At 38.4% G+C, this 20,207-nt stretch overlaps 1 protein-coding gene across 1 annotated transcript in view; it reads right to left on the reverse strand.

Annotated features, from left to right (window-relative positions):
- Positions 1-11,041: 11,041 nt before the first annotated feature.
- SORCS2 (sortilin related VPS10 domain containing receptor 2) overlaps positions 11,042-20,207 on the reverse strand; it is a 353,545-nt gene continuing 344,379 nt past the window's right edge. The window contains exons 25-27 of the mRNA XM_041459356.1: positions 16,381-16,538; positions 14,178-14,257; positions 11,042-13,839 (exon numbers count right to left, since the gene is read on the reverse strand). Of these exons, the coding sequence (XP_041315290.1) occupies positions 13,816-13,839; positions 14,178-14,257; positions 16,381-16,538 (262 nt within the window). The 3' untranslated portion in view covers positions 11,042-13,815. The remainder of the gene's footprint in view (positions 13,840-14,177; positions 14,258-16,380; positions 16,539-20,207) is intronic.

A 20,207-nucleotide genomic window follows, 5' to 3' on the forward strand; every position in this document is an offset into this window, starting at 1 on the left:
GTGGTCTAAAATGCAGCAAGCATCTCCAGTCTCTCTCTGAGATACATAAGACTTGCAGAAGCAAATCGCAAAAAAAAGAAAACCACCTGCATTGCTGGTGTCACAATCATCTGCCTTTGGACCTGTCCATTATCCAAAGTCTGGGCTCTGACTGCCATAAATAAACTCTATGAGACATGGTACAAGGGGCACAGCAATCCCTCCTGACAAGGAAAAATCCTATTCATATTGCAATGAAGTTTAAGGAAGAAACAAAGAAAAGGTCATTACAGTGTGGGAGAAAAAAAAAATCTTGAGGAGAGGACTGTGTTAACAGGTTATAAAAATGGGGAAGTCCCTGCCACTAACAGTACCAACACTGAGGGTATCAAAATCAATGATCAGGTTCAAAACAACTGCCCAATTCAGCTACAGAACTTGTCACAGAATTTTATTGATGCTAAAAGTTTATATGGGTCCATAAACAAAGAAAAGTTGTGGCAGAAAGTAATTACTTAAAACTATCAAGCACAAAACTGTCTGCTTCAAAACAGAAAAGTCCAGCTCCAGGGAGGCTGGAGGCTGGAAGTGTGTTCTGTTTAAGTGTCCTCGTGTGCTTGCCCCTGCTCTCCTGACACATTACTACTGATAAATGAAGCTGTTTTCTTTTGCAAAAAAATAATACTCTTTTTTTCACACTAGCAGTTACAAAAACGTTCTCTTCTCTAAAGTCATGTATCATATTCTTTTCAACTTGACTTCTAAAGCAAGAATCTTTTAAGATCAAGGTAATGCAAAATTATTCCTTCACAATTTATTAGATAACAAAAAAATTAAATCTTGTCAAGGGCGTTGCTCATCAGTAATCTGATTACAAGGGAATAATTTTCCTATGAGATTTTGTAGAACCAGTAGAGTTGCAGTTACATGGTCCTGAGCGGAACATAAGCTTAATTTCTGGTTTAATTACTAATTTTTAAATAGACTGTTAATTGCTCTCACTGAATTATTCCTTAGAATTTTTACTCATTTAGCCTGTTTTTGGCATGTACTGCTGATTTTGACCTTTTTTTTGAAATCAGCTTTTGGTATGATAATGTAGTGGCAGGAATGGATTCTTTTATCTCTTTCAAAATACACTGTGCAGCATTTGCACTATTTTGTTTCAGCTTTTGGAAACCATGAGTACAGTAAATTTTCTCCCCAGCAGCTGGATCCATTCGAAAGCAAAACATCTTTAAAGGCATAAATCACAAAAAAAAAAAAAAAAAAAAAAAAAATCAGTGTCTTAATGGAAAACAGGAAAAAATACTGCCTGTTGTTTATGCCTCAGAAGTTTTATTATAGAGACATGACTTATGATGATGTTGAAACCAGTTAAACCTCAAAATAGTATAGCTATTAATATGACTTTGATGATGATAGCAAAGGAAACAGAGGTGAAGCAATTATTCTTGTCTTTCCATGGAAATCAGTTTCTGAAGTAAAGTAGCCCTTCAGGTTAAGTATTAGCAAATTTTATTTAGTGTCTCATTTATGGGAACAGCTTGGCTGTGTCTGTTCTCACTCCTGACCTTCCAAATCAGGAGCTTTCCTTGGAAAGAACTATTTGAACATCATTAAAAATAATTTTAGAATTTCTTTGAGTTTTGCTTTTATTTATATCAGAGCACCAAATTTGGAAAATGAGATGTCATTTGAGATTCAACAATCTGCTTTTGTAGAGATGAACTGCAGTTAAAGAAGTCTCAGCTAGCCACAGTATAGAATTAGAGAACCTAAAATGACAAATTGCAGTGTTTCCTAGCTGAGCTACACAAGCAGGGGAAGCCTGAAGCTTCATTCCTGCATCCAGCCTCACATTTAGCGTGGTGTGCCACAGGGCAGGGTCAGACTGCCCACAGCACAGCCTCCTCCAGCTGCCAGCTCCTTCAGCAGGCACCCTGGGAAAGTGCTGAACTAGGGCAGACTGAGGAAATTCAGTTTCATCTTGTCTGAATTATTTTTCTTTTTAATTATCCATCTTTAGATCCTCAAAATATATCCACTCTGTGAATAAATAATCCATTTGTGTTCCTATTAAAACTTCATTGCAATCTATAAAATTTGTATGGCTAATTAAAAAATCAGTAGATAATAATTCATGTTGCTGCTTTAGCCCAGTATGAGGTTTAATAAGACTTCACATTGTACATCCACAACCACAATAATTAGCAACACCTCTGTTCTTCCCTGTTGTGGGCAACAGGCAGTGAAAAGAACCATCAAGTGTTTATTCTGCCAGTGTCACTTTCCTTGGGAAGGCACCGAGCTACACAGCAGCAACCACCTCTCAGCAAGCCATAAACTCTATTCCAGCCTGGAAATATGAGCTACACCAAAAGCAGCTCATCTCTAAACTTTGAAGCAGGAATGGCCAGTCTGTAGGGATGCAAGGCATTTTCTGACTTTAGCAATTCAGTGACCTTTGCAAAGACAGAGAGCACTTGCCAGGACCAGTAGGAGAAAAGTTTTAGGACATTAAGGCCAAGGCTTTATAAAAACACACTATAATTTTGCATTTCATTTCCAGGGACTGTAGGCAGAGTGAAATAAATATCATATGTAGTAGCTGAGCATGTCCAAGGGGCATAATTCTGATGATTTTGGTTTTGCTGACTTTGTATATGATTGAATATAGTTCGTAGCTTCGTTTTATTTTGAGTCAGGGCCTAATTCTTACAGCTACATCTTAGCTACAAACTTAGCTTAAAGGCTAAGTTTGACTTGCAGACCCCTCAATTTTGCAAAGAGAATGCAGCTTCTACAGCACAGGCAACTCCTTAGGAAAAGAGTGGGATAAAGGAAGGGCAATTAATGAAAAGAAGAGATTGGAATAAAGGCATGGGAAGGGCAGAACACACATATCTTTGTTCTGTTGATGGCGCTCTATCATAGAGAGATCACGGCTGAGACCTACAGAATTCTTCAGCAAGACAGAAATAGCCTCTGATCAGTGACTTACAGACCAGCAGCTGCACGGCTTCTGTCTCACCACAGGATGTCACCCTCCACCAGCTCCACTGCAACACCTCCCAGGGAACAGGAAAAAGGACTTTCCCCTCTTTCCCTAGGAATGGAGTCGAGCTGCAGTGTAGGAGGATGAAGTGGAGTGGCTAAAGAGGAGGAGAATGAAGGTTTGCTGCAGCCTTTGAGCTCAGTGTTGCGGAGTTGAGTCGTTTGCTGCTAAATACAGACACACAAACTCTGGGGACTGGTTAAACAGTTTCCCCTCCACAAACCCCATGAGAAGCTTCAAAAGAAAAACAAAGCAATCAACAGTTTAGAACCAAATTTTATTAAAGAAAAACCTGGAGTGCAGGTTCTCAGGACAAATGCATACCTTTGGATGCAGTGGAGTACACAGGTACGTATACAGTAGTTTGCCTGCTACATGTTTGGAAGCTGAAAGAGACTGTGATAATCTGTACTGCACAGTTCATCACCATTGTTAAAAGTTGCCAAAAATTTGCTTGTGGATCGCTAACAGATACTTGGTTATGTGTGTGCACTACATATTGCACAAGACTTTTTGATTAAGCGATTACTTGTGCAATTGAATCACAGTTAAGTGTTACGTCAAGCATATTCAAACATATATTTGTTTCCTTTTCTCAAAAACAGCACGTCACTACAAAACTGCCATTAAATGTTACATATTTACAAAAATATACAAATAACACTTTTCCCCATTTTTGACAATGCACCAGTTATGGATTTATTTCATTCTTCACTTGAGCCCTGTTACTGTATACAAAGAAACCTGCTTAAAGTCAAGTCACCTGAAACAAAATTAGGAGAAGGCATGTTCTGTTTTCACAAATACTAGAATGTGCAAAGGCAGAAGGAGAGGGCTGTGTAGCCATGTATGTTAAAGGTAGGGGTTATAGCATACTGATGACTTCCAAGAACCTTCACATGGAGTGGAATAACCCCCTGGTCAAAAATTAAGCATTTTCTGACCAAGCAGTCATAAACAGTTAAAAAATTCACTTCTACCTTGGCTGTAATTAGCTTCCACCTATCCAAAGAACTCTCATGCTAGCAATGGGAATAAAAATTATGGTGAAAATCAGTGAGTAACCTGTGAGTAACAGGTGCTTTGAGAGGACTGATTTTAACCTGCAATTGTTTTACAAATTCACCGTGGATGAAATTCTTCTGTAACACAAAGCTGAACTGATAATGTCTGTGGAACTGCATGGCCCTGCAATGCCATTGGGCCATGCAGTTCCACAGACATTAGGGTGGAAATTTGGCCCTGCAATGCCAAATAAATGATGTTCCGCATCAACGACAGGGTAGCGAGACATGCTTTGTGAATCTTCACAAGACATATGTCTAGTTTTTATTTTATAGGTTTTCATATACTTACCAAGAGCTGCAGCACTAATTAGCCACTAAATATTATTTAGGCTTAGGTTTAATTTAGGCTAGGTTTAATTACCATTTTTTCCCTTTTGTTTTCATGGGTAATGCCAGCAAAATCTATATTTATCTGTCTGTATCTGGATTAAGAGACTTTGCACCCACCTGTGCTGGAACAGCCACACATGCACTGTAAATAAGCTGGCTTTCATCCTTTGCTCTTAAAACGGAAAATTCTCCCATTCCAACTCTCACCTCTCCAAATATTCTTCCAATCTAGGATGAAGCAATATTCCTAGTGCTGATTCATAAATATAACAAATTAATACACCAAATTAACTTCATTTAGGTGAGGAAGGGCAATACCTGATGCCTCCTAAACTCACACTTCAAATGCACTAAGGTGGTATTCTGTAAAACCACATTCTACAAAGAAACCTATCAAAGTTTAATGGAAAGGTAAATCACAGGTGCTGTACATATTTGTAAAAATAAATGGTAAGTAAAACAAAAAAGTGGAAGCTTCCCAAAGCACTCTGCCAGTTCCCCACCCTCTTCCAATCTGCTTTTCCTCTGCATACTTTTTGTATTTATTTTTCCTCAGCCACACGGAAGAGGATGAAAAATAGTTAATCACCTTTTAACATCAACCCAGTTTATTGACAGAATGACAATCAGAGAAAAACAACTCAGAGAAGACTGGGATCAAGAGAGGAGAATTCAAGTATACTTCTCCATTTGATTATGTTTTCTCTCCAGAGCCTTCTGCACTGCAGCAAGCACAACCCATGACTTCACACCCATGAGGAAATAAATCACAGCCTGTCAGTGACAAATGAAAAAAAGGATCTTTACTCAAAGGCCTGGTGTGTATATGAAATGGAGGAACTCTCTGTTCCTAAAATTAAAATTTCTAGTCACATGTTCAGTAAACTCCAGTCACTGGTGTTTACCCTCAGGAATACTACACCAGCTCCATTCATCTTCTTTAAACATTATAAAATTACAGCTCATACAGGCATTCTAGCAAATTAGATTTCAGCAGTAGAAATGCAAGAGACAGACTCTATAAAATAATTCTTTTCCCTTGTCTCCTAGCTCGGTGCTGTGCCAGGGAGGAACACCATTAGCAAATGACCCCCAATCATCTGGAGCACACATACAGGCATCTCGACTCTGAAAGCAACATCTTTTCCATGCACCTCAGGTGGGATGTTGCTGCAAGTCAGATCTGTCTTAAATTATAGGCAGAGATGGTGATAATTTTGCATGTTCCTCGTGCTGATTTAATTTAGACTCATGGTTTAAAGTCTCTGCATGCAACCAACAAAATAAAATAGTTGCCATTACAAATCAAAGTAAGCTTCAAGACATAATCAAAACAAAATCAACGACGTGGTAAAACCATACACACTGGTAACACTGAGTTTCTCCCTGCTTTTCCTTGTCCTGTTTAGTCCTGTGCTCCCCTCCCTCCCACATCTCTCTCACTTACACTCCCTAAGACAGGCTGTACCTTTCCAAGATGCCGCTGGGCTTTTCAATGATCTTACTCCCAGTGCATTCTCCAAGCTCCTCCAGCATGATGATTCTGCCAAATATATCTGGTGACTTTGCTTAAATTTGTATCTGATGGAACTTGAGTCCAAGCCATTTTCCCCACCCTCTAGGAAATGTTTCATACAGACCCATTCCATAAAACTATCAAGTCAAATTGCTCCCGACCCTCTATTAACAAAAAATTCTCTTTACTGCATCTATTCTTCAGCTTTGGGTTGTAACAATTACTCTAAAAGGCTGTGTCTCAGCTTGGGTCTCAGCATTTCCCATAGTGAAATACAAATGCAGCTCAGTGGTCTGGCAAGTTGTCTCTACCCCTGCTGCAATTCTGTACCTGCCAGACTGTGAGGCTGGCAAAGCAAGCCAGCCCTTGCTGGGCTCCAGGAAACTCATGGGAACACCATGCCTCAGTCTGTAACCCAAAAGGAGACAGAGGAAGATATCTGGGAGGTAACAGATAACCATCTTTGCCAATTAAATACAAAATTTTACTACAGACCAATGGCAAAATCAATATATACACTGGTGAGAGAGGAAATGCTGGTTTTTATTCTTTCAGGGAGTATAATACTCATCCACATCTCAAAGTAGAAGCATGTGCTCTCTGGGATGAACATCTGAGGGAAGTTCTTGAAAGTAAAAGATAAGAATTATAGAAAGGTTTAGCAAAAATGAGAGCCAAAATTAAAACTCAAAGGATTAAAAGATACTAAAGTGGGGAAAAAATATGAAGGATGGAGTGCAGTGACACAAAGCACAGGGAACCTCATGGACTCAGATAATACAGCAGAGCTTAGAGGAGAGGCAGGGATGGGGAAGACTGTGATTCTTCTTGCTATCAGTTGGGACACAGTAGGGTGCACATCCAAATAGAAACACAGACAGTAACATAAAGCAGAACAAAAAGCAAGGAAGAAAAAGCAGACTGTAGACAGCTGTCATCTGGAGGAGCCAGCAAGGCAGAGCCACAAACAGCAGCAATAATGAAAGAGAACAAAAGGACTACAAAACAGGGGTGGGGGGAAAGGAGGAGAAACAGAAAAGAGTGAAAATTCGGCTTTTTTTTTTTTTCTTTTTTCTAGTTTCAGAAGCTACTTGGCAAAGATTTGGAAGCACTAAACAATGCAGGTGACTTCATGAACAGTTACTTTGCTACTTCAGCATCTCAGAAGATTAACCCCAAAGAGAGGACTGTATTCACAAGTAAATGGGGCCAATGAATTTGGCAATTTGCTGGGCAGTTTTTTTGTGAAGATATTCTATCATTTTAACTATTTAAAGGCCCTAATGTGAGCCTGAAACACAGAGGTGGTGTATTACAATATTCTCCTTTGGACTAGTTTTACTGTTTGCTAACTGCCTATGTGCCTGTTACTGATGTCTGCACACTCCTTTCTATTCAAAATCCATAGCAAGAATATCTCAAAAGCCACATGGATATAAACCTGCTGTTTTTCTGTATGAGCTGTCCTCATTAAAAGTATCTCTTTCACCATTTCAGAAAGATTTAATTTTTAAACTCTTTTAATCAATAAGCAGTGTGAATTAATACTTTTTCTAAAAAGCGAATAAGCCAATTCATTTGCTTTGATCTGCAAGAGCAGACACTGTCAGTAAGAACTAAATATAAGTATCAAAAACTGGCTAAAATTAGCAACAAATAACATAGAAATATTAAGACATGTTAAGAAAGTTATTTGGAATGCCTGGCCTTCCTGGTGATTAATATACTTATTATACCATTAAAAATACGTGCAAAAAAGGCATATTATTTAAGCAGTGCCAGGTACTGCTGCTTGTATTATTGCTACTTAACAGGGCTTTATGTCCACTGTATTGCAAGTAATCAGTGTAAAGATGCAAATTCTAGAGAAACTCAGAAATCAAGGCTGATCAAAACAGACAAAGTTTGTGTGAAATACAAGTGTTGCAAAGAAAAAATATAAAGCAAAATTACTTGTGTAAGGGAAAGAATGCACTCTCTGTCAGGGCTAGTAAATGTTCTTCTGAAAGAAAATCAATCTGGAAGGAGAGAGAGGCAAAGAGTTTGCAATTAAGAGTACGTATTCTTAGAGATGCTACTAAAAAGTATTTAATGCAAATCATAACAGCTCTTTGATAAGGATTTTTTCACACAGCTATGTTGTTGTATTTCAGAGTACATATTTCTAAGCCTTCCAGTAATTCTTATGTTAGATACTGTCTTACAGAAGATCATCTCAGCTACCAGCATATAAACTAGCTGGAAACAGTAATGCTGACAAGCTTCACATATGGAAAAAAAAGGGATGAAAAGAATGGAAGTCATACATGGCTCCACAATTCATAGTTTAAGTAATTTGCTACTCCATTTAACAGGAGGAAAAAAGCTGAGACTGAAGACTTACAGAAATGAGATCTCATATTAAAAATCATGAAACTAACTTGCTCTACATATCAATTTCAATGGAAAAATATTCCAAGAGGATGCATTCTTTACCCTCCAGAGCAGCCTGAAGTACCATTACAGGCTGTTCTTTCCCCAGTAACGTGCACCCTCTCTGCTTATGCAACACACTTGGAAAGAAGGAACAAATAAGAACTTTTTTTCTGCATGACATTCCCATCCAGATTTGGGAAATGGGCTGTTCTAGGCTGTCTCAGCATGGAGCAACCCTTCTGCATCCCCTCCAGCGCGAGCATGCACAGACAGCTGGGGGCAGTGCTGCTGAGGTGATCAGCTGGGACAAGGGCTGCCTCGGGACAGAAGGTTACAAATTTGAGAGGGCACAGCTTGACATTTCCCAAAGACTGCAGGGTTAGGCTATTAATTGCAAAAGCTAACCAGGGGTCTGAGTTATTTGTCACTTTGATTATTATAGTCTAAAAATAAGTCAAAAACATTACGAGAATAAAAATGCATTTAAATGGCACAGAGAGGGCAAATGCTAAGATGCTGAAATGAAATACAGAACATGAAAATACAAACTTAACGTTAAGATAATTATCTGAGCAGACCTTACTTATAGTCAATTAAATGCCATTCTAATGAAAGTTTTAGGTTTTCTCAGACTACTACTGGCTATGTGCCAGTCTTTTGAAGAAAGTTGTAGAAGCAATGTACAACTGGGACTAAAACAGAGAAAATGAGCCAGGAAGCAGCTTTTTGGATGGACTTAAAAGACAAAACAAAATTTGGCATCTCAAATTATAGGGGTAAATGCTTATAAATTTTGTCCTGGTGAAAATCCAATATTTTGAGAGAAATGGGCACTTACTTTCATCTAAAATGCTGACATAAAAATGAATATGGAAACAATATAGTGGTATTAATCAATATACAATAAAACAACTACAATAACTCCAACTGGCAGGGACTGTGCAATGAAATAAAATGTTAAGTCTCTCTTTTCCCCTGAAGTCTCATTAATGTAAAAATTACAAAACTTTTTTTTAATAGGAAACAGGAAAAATCTATGACTGAAACTGTCATCGATTCTAACTACTTAGAAACATTGACTTGAAATAACACTAGAAATTCAAAACTAATCAGAACCTCTGGTTCATCATCAAAAAGCTACTGCAACCAAGTAATGCATTTAATTTCTTGTAAAGATTTTCTGTATCCCACACATGTCTTTGAGCATGTATCTGTGTAAGGAGGATGGAAATTACTGCAGTTCCATTCTATTGACCTCTATTAAAATGACAGCGTAACAGTAGTGGAGTCTTCCCACTAAGAGGTCTCATTGGACTAAAAACACAGCTAACCATGATAATCATGGTTTTCAGATGAAACCTGCTTTGCACTAGGAACAACTAATGGCAAAGCACTGATTTGTCTTTGTCTACAGGACAGTTACTTAACAAATCATCTACTTTATATGAATAAACAGCTTACTCCTCATTACACCAGTCATTGGAAGAAGAAAATATATGAAGAAGGATTTAATTCAATGAGAGTATCATAAAAGAGTTCCAAGAAATTGGATGTGAATTGTGGATAACAACAACATCTTGCCTCAGGCCTTCTATTTCTTCCATTTCAGCCATTTCCACCACCCTTTTCAACAGAGTATAAAAATATACACTGGTTTATATTGCTTATATTACTGAAAAATTAATTAACACTGTGTGCATTTTCCCTTAATGTCCTCTGAGCATTTCTGAGTATTTTATATGGACAGGCTGTTCCAAAGCCATATAAAACAAAGATAACAGCTGTAAATCTTGATGGCTCTGTTAGAATGCTTCAGATCATACTGCTTGGAGCACTCTGAAAAGTAGAGTGTAATTGAAATTGCAAATACATCAGATTTTAAGAAGGCCAAAAGAGGCCAATGAGGCCAGTACACTGCCAGTTTTTTTTAGATTCAGTATAGTTCAATATCAGTGCTGATAAATATCACTCACTGTACCCATTTTTATAAGGTTTTTGATCAAATAACAATGCAGAGAAGTGAGTTCACAATACTAGTGTGCAAGAGCAAATTCACAGCCAATGTTGCAGTGCTACCACATAACAGTATGTTTCAATAGCAGTGTTTAAATAAAATTACCTTTTTTATTCTTTTTTACCAGTGATGCACCTTTTTTGAATTATGTGTTTTTTACATTTATACATAATTGCAGCTGGTTTCAGTAGAGAACTTTTAAGAACAATGATAATTACAAGTGAAACAAAGAAAGTTAAACCATTAATAATTTATGCTCACAAAATTCTTTTGCTCTGATGATCCTGAATAAACAGTAATTAATTTAACCTCACAATACCCCTGTGAGGTAGGTAATTACTATCAGCCCCATTTTACAGGTGGGGAAACCAGAGCACATACAAGGGAAGTAATTTGCTCAAAGCCTGGGTACAGAAACCAGGTATCTGACAGTCATCTTCTGTTTCTTAGCCACCACATCACCCTTCCACATTAAAAAACATAACTAAAATATGTACAAATACTGCATGTGTGCATGCACACATGTGTGACTAGCACTTGTGCATAGAAGCAGCTCTGTGTTTCTGAATACTCATCAGGATTTTAGATACATATAAAGGATAAAAAAGATATCATGGATGTAGTTCAAGATATTTGAGAACTAGCACTAGTGAGTCTTAATTTACAGATAAACCAAGACACCATGAATGAGAAAATGGCAATAATGCTTTCTGCATTTTAAAATAATTCATTTAAAAATTATTCTTATGAGGAAATCAAAGGCTTCCTTTATTATCTGCTGGGTATTATTAATACAGTTATGGTAATACCAATATGTCTTTAGAAAACAGTGTTTTTAAGACATGACAAACCAACCTCACAGGAGTACTGTATGAATCAAATTAATAAGTACTGGAAAAAATTATTACAGGCACTACACTGTGCTAAGTGTTAATTAGAGTACCAAGCAGTTAAATATTCTACCATGTTCCAAAAGACTCCTGTGATCAGACACAAATCACCCTGAATTAAATGTATAAAAGTAGCTGTTAAAGCATAAATTAGATGTGTGACCTAGTTCCAACAGAGTCCTTTGCCAATCCTTAACCATGTGAGAACAACCCCAGGCTGGAGCTTCCATCCCATTCCTTGTCTGTGAAGCTGGTTTGCCACTCACCTGCCCTATACAAACAACCTATTTCAGATTTATTTCACAGGAACAAGTAAGATGGTTGCAATGTTATTTTATTCTCTGCTCCAGCTCATTTCCACTAGAAAAAGCAAGAAAAGCTGGTGAGGAGAGAAAGCCCCTGGTGCAATGATCCCAAGAGTTTCCAATTCACAGCATGTTTTGTATATGCACTTTTCTTCAAGAAACCCAGACTCAGATACATTTAAGACCTTGGATTTCCACAGTCTGGCACACAACAGTCACCCAGGGCATTGCTTCTCTGTCAATAAGTTTACATGGCACTATACAACTAAATAGGCAGAAATCTTAGAATAATTTTTGTAATTGTTTTCCTGAGCGGTTTGCAAGTGCTTTTCAGAATCTTTAACTTTTCCATCTAGTTCCTTACAGTAAATTTATAATCTAGATTTTCTTGTGCTTTACTCATACATCCTGTGGGGTTTGTGAGAGCCTACAGTACTACACTGAATTACTACATCCCAATCTGCTGCATTTGATGATAATATGTTCTATATTCACAGCTACATTGAAGAATGATTCCAATGCATACACTGATTTTAAGACAGTCCTTTTCTATTTGACTAGCATTCATTATTTTCTGTTTGCATATTCTGGACAATGAGTTATCTGTATCCTTCTTAAACAAGGTGATGTGCAAGCCTGTCACTAGCATCAGTATGACATTCAGTGAGTACAGAGTTAGTTATTCTCTATCAAAGGCAAAAAGTGAAGACACTATATAGTTTTCTTAGAGAAGCATCCTAGTCCCAGGCAGCTGTGACACACAGGATGTCAGACATTTAAACTCACCACACTACACCCCACTTGTTTTCCTACATGGCTAAAATAAACCACAGAGAAAAGAAAAGAGGAGTGTGGATTCACTGCATCGCCATTCCCTAGGGATGCGGAGGTCAAGACTAGGAAACTCTGACAAAACTGGGATGAGGAAACAAGGACCTGACTCACAAGCCTTTCTGCAGGCAGCCCCTCCAGAAGCCCTTCCCCTGTCATCCCTGCAGAAAAAGGGGCCACTGGTGGTAGGGACTGAGAGACACCCCGTGGTGATGGGAAGGAAACAGGAAGCCCTAAATCCCTTCCCATCTTCCCCATGACCTTTTGGATTGTCAAACCAACCCAAATGGAAAAGGTCAGGTTGAGGTTTGCCTACTCCCACCAGCAAGGGCAAATGCCAGGGGAAATCCCAAACAGGGATGCTGTGGGAAGGAGATGGCAGTGCTCCCCACCCAGCTCTTCCCAGAGCAGAACTCTGACCCAGCCGGCACAGCTGCCCTCATAGGAAGTTTAAAAAAAATAACCATACAAAGAAAACTGTGTAAAAGAGGTATTTACACTCTCTGGAAATTTAAAAAGAGACAGGCCACCAGCCTAGGGTTTAACAGGAGAACTCATCTGGCAGCTTCCATCATCCTAGAGGGGCTCGCTCAGGAAAAAAAAAAGAGCAACTAAAATGACTGTCCACAAGTGAAGGCACCTGGTCTGGAAGTAGCATCAAGCTGGTGTTTTTTCTTTCACATGTGATGGGATGGGGAAAGATACTGGTGCTGATAGTTTGTCAGGACTTGCTACAATTACAAGAGCATTATTGTATATTACGAGATATCCTAATTAACATTTTACTTCCTTTAATCCTCAGAAGGGTCTAAGCCTAAATTTATTAGATTGTCTCACACATGTTTAAGTTAAGAGCTGGTCTCAACTAGGAGTGCATTTGTCTCTCAGTCCTTTCCCAGTACAGAAACACTTGGCCTACAAAAAAATTTGTCATTGTGATCAACCATCTTTTCTGGTCTAGTCACTTGTGTAAAAATCACCTTTTCAGGCTGAAGACTCCCAGCCTTCCACTGAATACCTCAATTAAAAATAAAATTAAAAAGTTACAGTCAATCATTCTAAAAATAAACATAAAGAAATAGAGCATATACAGAAAAGAAACAAGGTGGCATTGAAGGTGCCTAGGGCTACAAATTTGCTACCATAATTTGAGTTTCAGTCGAAATGAGTTTCTAGGCCATAGAGTGAACACAAGACATGTTATCCTTCGCCCTTGGTAACTGATGATGGATGCTTTTTTCCACAGGACTGATAAGAAACCTCCTCTCCATCAGCATTTACAGCCATGTTTGCAATTTTGGAACATCACCAGGGAAAAATAAAATGGTACAGTGAAGAGTCTTTCGGTTTTTGTGTTCAGCTGCAAATATCAGCTAACCAGGTAACTGTGCATCTCTCTGGAGTTGATGCTCAAAACCACGCCTGAGTGATTGCCTAGGAAAATACAGAAACAAAAGGCCAACATTAGTTCATTTCAGGTACTCCACAATAAATCCCCCTTTTATTGCAGAGACAAATAAATTGCATAAGACAGTGTCTTTATCAAACAACAGGTCAGGTGAAGGTTGGTGCAACAGCTCCATGTACCTACAGCACACTTTTGCACAAAGCTTTTGCTCATGGTGGTGGATTTGTGGTGAATTCCTAGGGTTTCTATCCCAGTGACAGCATAAGTTGGTTCTCTTTGTGGCTTATAAAGGTGTAGTTGTCTCGAGGGGTGCAGGTGAGGGAGGAGAATGGAACCTGAGGCGTCCATTCGACATGCCACTGACCTGGGACTGGACACTGACCGGCATCAGCAATAAGGGAACTCTGTAGCTGTTCAAGTTGCCACTTCTCCCAGAAGGAGTCACTGCAAGGTAATGGTGTTGAGGAGTCCCAAGGTGGGGGTTGCGATAAAGTAGGCAACATAAAATATATAGAAAACAAAAAAAGTGGATGGGTGAGTCTGGAAATACTGTACTGTGGAAATTCAAAAGTTATGAGAAGAGAGAGAACAAACAGAAACCCAGGCCTGTAACTCCCTGCTGCGCACGGAGCGGAGGCGGCTACTGACATCTCCCAAGAGGGAGGGAGAAAGCTCACCAGAACTAGAAGGGATCTCCATAGCATAGGAACTTCTGCAAATAATGTAGTAAACCAGAATTTAATATAAAGCAGGGATTATAACGTGTTTCATAGTCTAAACCAGATAAAATAGAGTATCATTAACAGGAATATTTTCTTGGCAGTACTGAGCAATACCGGAGCTAGTGGAAAGTATTGCAAATAACAAAACAGTAGAGCGAGCAGGAGTGTAGTTTTGTGTATTAAATAACATCTTCTGTCTAAATGCTGTACAACAGCTGACAAATACAAATGATTATGATCCACAAAAATGAGATTTTTACACTCTCCTGGAAAGACTGCTGCTGCAGACAGTCTGGCTGAAGCACAAATCACCTCAAAATCACATTCACATTCTTATGTCATGAAAACATCATGATCTTGTACTCTTTAACCCAAAAATAATGCTCTGCTCAGATAGAAGATTTTTGTTTCCTTCACAAGTGCAGGGCAAGCAGAGATTAATTCTAAATGTGTTACAAATCAGGGTAGCATTTCTTTATTAGAGCATCCCAAGCTCCTTTTTTTTAAATAAGCCATGAGGGATTTTCTGCCATTAAAAGAAGTTATGCCTCTGTACATTACTAGAGGTGGTTGAATGCTCCACTTCAATAAGCATGTCTGCAAGGACCTTGTTAGCATTCAGCTTCTCCTCTAAAGACCCTGGAGACGAGATGACCAAACAAATTTAACATAGACTTTGTTTTTCCAGGTTTGTTTTTGGAACTAACTCCGGTAAAGTCAGGAGAGCAAAAAAGGTCGTCTTGCAAAATTAGAATGAAAGCAGTGATACTCATACACAAGGTTGTCAGAGAAGAGATAGAAATACACAAAGCAAAGCAAGAGGTTGGATTCTTCCCTTGTGTTCAAAGCTAACACCTCCAAGAACCTAGAAGCAGTACACAGTTCTGCAAATGAAAATAAAGACATCGACAACAAAAAAAAGGTGAAACTCAAGATAAAGAAATCTCTCATCAGACCACGTTCTGTCTTGCCCAGGCTACCTTGGGTGCAGCTAAAACACATCTTCCTTGGGGTTCACAAAGACATTACAACTGCCTTTCACACCATCAATCTACCGCTACAAATCCCAAAAGCTTTGGATCATCTGATTTATTTTCACAAATTTTCAGAAATGGAACTGGGTGTTGTTTACTTTGTCCTACAGTTTTCAGACTGTGACCTGAAAGCAGTCTGAAGACAATGTATTATAGATCAGAAGTCCATGTTGCATTAAAACTAACCACAAGGTGCCAGGATATACACTTCCACCTGACACTGAAATCATTTGCACTGAGATACTCACAGAAAGTTTCCCTCATGGATTCTTTATAACCACCTCATGAATACTAGAAAATCAACAGCTAAATTAAGGAAGATTTATGATACTTTTAATACATGAATAAATTTAATGTTTCTAATAACAAAAAACTTTAAATGCCATTGGAATATGAAGGCAAATAATGCAATGGATCTCCATACAATCCATCTGAAATCACAGAGGCATTGACTCTACAAATCCTTCTGGCCTGAACTAAATTTTCCACTAATTCAGGGGATTATTGAGTGAATTCAACTGTTGCAGATTATATCCCATTCTACCAAATATAATTTATCTCTAAAATTGTCCAAGTCAGTCTCCTGACATTAAACTACTATGTCTGTGCTCATGCTCTATATAGCAAGTCATCCATACATTAGCCTGTATCTCAAGCAAGCCAAAAGGTGATTGAGATAATCCCTTGTTACTGGTGTTACCATTTGCATATTTTTGAGACTGAACAGAAAATGAAAAAGAACTAAAATGAAAACAAACATCAATTTAAAAGCAGCTACTTATGAAAATTTATAAGCTAAAAACGAAATTACCTCTTGCGTTACCTAGTGTTTGAGAGTCCAGATCATCATCAATAAACTCCTCACCCTGGATGATGTTCTGGGTGTCCTCACTGTGATTAACAGGGCTTGTCATCTCCTGCTCTTTTTCATTGTGCATCTGGGCGTAGACATTTCTGCCTGGCAGTTTCCTAAATGGGACAAGAAGAAAAAATTTTGGGATGGAATTCTTTTATGTCACACACACACTGGCATCAGAGCAGAACTCCAGCAGGGCAAAGTTGTTCCAGAACAAAAAATCATCACCAATCCCATCCTACCTTAATTTTGTGATTATAACCTACACTTACCAACTCTTTGTTCTCTGTGACAGTTTTATCTAACTGCCTTATCAGGATCTTCAGACTAACATAATATTTAAGCATCCATTTCTAAGATTAACACACAATGAGGAATGTTGGAAAAAAAATTACTAAAGCCACAGAAAACCTATTTTAAGAATTCAAGCAATAAAAGAGCCCAGTGGGTGCTGTTCATTCTCGGTTCCAGGTGTTGTCACATACATTAAGCTGGGCTGCAATCATCATCACATCTCCCTGAGCATGTGGGCTGACATTGAAGTGTGATAGCATCAGATGGCACTCATAGTCAATCAGGATCAGGGAGAAAAAGTCAGGAGAAGTCCAGGAGACAGGGAATGGAAAGCAGCAGAGACTGAGAAGCCAGGAGGCCAGGACCAAGGGGGAAGGAGCAAGAACATAAACAGGCATCAATAAGAGCACAAGACAGGGGAGGTTGGTTAAGTTTAGCAGGCAGCACTGAAGGAGACAGAGTAAAAAATTTGGACTGGGAACTGATTAATTAGACAAACTCCACAAGAGACAATAATTCACTCAGTCTAACTGGAATCTAGAGAAACAAAAAGCATCCTATTAAATTATCACTCTGGCTGAGACTGGGAGGCTTATGATTTGATAAGGGGCTCTTAACTAGATTAATTTAAATTAGACTTTGTCAACTCAAAGGGAAAAATCAGGGACTGCTAGCTTTGCAACAGATTTTATGGTTTAAACATTCCTCAAGAACCATACCCTTTGTGCTGTAGCTGTGCTCACCTGCCGTCTGCTTAGGCACATGGGGACATCCTTTCCCAAGCACCAAGCAGACACTTCAGATTAAGGAACTGCAGGCTCTAAGCTCCATTTCCTACAGTGCCAGAAGCTGCTTGACAGCTTGAGCAGCATGACAGCAGATCATGGCTGAAAGAGTCTCTGCTTAAAGCCAGATTATTACAATGGGCAGAAAAGAAAAACAATGAGAAGAGAAAAAACAGGATTGAACAGCTGTGGTTTCTGTTGAGGCCCTTTAGACAGAGAGAGAATAGAAAAAGTGACACTAATTTTTAGGCATCTCTCTAAAAGCAACCATCTCCTGCTCCCTATTACAGCAGCAGTTTAAAAGCTGGATAAATATACAGATTATTCTATTTTCTCTAGGCTTTTGAAGAAGATATGTCTTAAATGCCATTTCACAAGGTGTCTTTAGCAAGGGGTACAATTTTTAAAAAAGAAACTGCAACAAACTATTCTGAAAAACAACTTCCATTGCATCAAAATAATGAAAATAAATTGAACTTACTAAAAAATTAAAGATGACTGAAGATAATATCTTCCCTTTAATCTGAACAATCCAAAAGATAAATTGAGTCCTATATATCTACACAAACACACATATCTGTATAGGTGTGTGTATACATGTACACACACACACAATTATATCTCCAAATAAAAATTAGGTATTTTATCCCATTATTTATAAGCAGTACAAAACCAAAAGGAAAAGGACAAGGATGGAAAGAAGGTCTGATGACAAAATACTGTTATTATGATCACTTCAACAGGTCTGAGGGCTCCTGCAACAAAAACATACAGCTAAGCCCTGCATCACTTTCCTTTCATTATATGGATTAAAAAAAAAAAAAAAAAAAACCACAAAACAACATTTTGCAAGAGGGAAGGACATTCCTCATAACCAAAACAAATACATTATCCCATATCTTTTAAAATATTGAATAAAAAAAAAAAAAAAAAAACCACAAAACAACATTTTGCAAGAGGGAAGGACATTCCTCATAACCAAAACAAATACATTATGTAATTAATTTTGATTTTTTTTTTTTTCTCTAGGGCCAGTAACTCCAGACTGTTTTTAATGTGTCTGGTAATGAAACTGGTCATGTGGAAAACTATCCTCTCAATCAGACCTGCATCAAACCTGTCAAACTGCTCACTTTCAGTCCACCACCAAAAGCCTAAGGGAGACAAAACCCAGAAGAATGTCTCTGTAACGCATCTGCAGAATTAGCACATATGTTTCTACAATAATTATAATAACCTTCTCTGAACTATTTCTGACAGATTGGAGAAGCATCAATGGCATTATCAAAACAATTTTGACATAATAAAATGTTAAACATCTCAAAGCCATATGGCACTCAGACCTTTGCAGTTAAGTAGAGGGAGAAGGGCTGCTAGTGTGACTACTGCCTATGAAACCAGGTTAGCAAAGTGTGTCCTTTGGTGTAAATCCTGAGGCTTCAACTCACGGCTCCTACATTACTTACTACCTAGAGACAACCATGAGCAGAACACATACTAGTAAAGATATTCAGGAAGAATGAAGAGACCTCTGAAATTCACAAATAACCATTAAATGTATTGCTGCTAAGACAACTTCCTTATGGTTTAGGAATAAAAGGAGGGAAAAAAAAAAAAGAGAGATGTTATTTCTCACTCGCCTTATCCTGCCCAATTCTGCTAAGTGCAGGTCCTTTGGGGAAGGTATAAAGCTGAGGTACTCAGTACTTGCACACTTCCCTTTGCTTCTCACACTGACATGGAAAAGACTAACATTGAATGGATTGGAGGAAGGAGACTATCACAGGCCTTGAGAAGACATGTACTGTAAGCATTAAACCTTTTATACACTACAGAGATCTTTCTGTGTTTCATAATGGTTCAGTTTTACAAGGAACACACTCAACCACCCTGAAAAAAATGACAGTCCAAGCCTTTTCAAGAGGCATTTTTAACACATGTGCCAGATATTCTGTTTATAAGGGACGACCACACTGTGGAATGAAATAGGATGTGGATACTGGACCCTCACTAAAGATGGGCCTGATTCTGGAAATTTTGCTTCTTACTGCTCAGACATGCAGGAAGGAGGCTGCCACCCCTACTTGCACAGAATAAAACTCTAGTGTACCCTGATGTGCTTTCTCTTCTTCAAGAAGCAGTTAACTTTGAGTCCAATGTAACTGTTTGAAGCAGGCAGAGCTCAAATTCTTGGGTCTACATAAAAGACTACTGTGAAAACATGACAAGACACAAAATTTGACCCAAGAGATTTGTATCAGCAGTATGAAAATTGAAAGCACATTTAGAAGAACAGACAAGAAGATTATGCAATAGTTTCTTTGGGGGCTTAACTCATCTGCAAAATGCATGTGCTTCACATCCATCACTGGAGACAATTACCTCTACTGAGCAGCACTCCATGGTTTACATTTTAGTTCCTTTTGTTTTTCCTGTAGCATTTTATTTCAATCATGAAAAAGAAGAAATATTTTCCCTGCCTTGAGGACCATAAAAATATGAGCTAGAGATGTAATTCTGCACACCACTACTAAAGAACACCACCACACATTCTTTTCATCGAGCTCTCCAGGTCCCACACCTTTTAGAAGATATTCCAGGAAGGACTTTGTTTTCCTTCCTTTATTCACAAATTCTAATCAATTCATACCCCAAACTGTTAGCACTTAAAAATGTTCAGCAGGAAGGAACAGCAGGAGGTGG

This window comes from Pyrgilauda ruficollis, unplaced genomic scaffold, assembly GCF_017590135.1.
Source record: "Pyrgilauda ruficollis isolate IOZ18807 unplaced genomic scaffold, ASM1759013v1 scaffold1, whole genome shotgun sequence".
NCBI classification, from domain to species: Eukaryota; Metazoa; Chordata; class Aves; order Passeriformes; family Passeridae; genus Pyrgilauda; species Pyrgilauda ruficollis.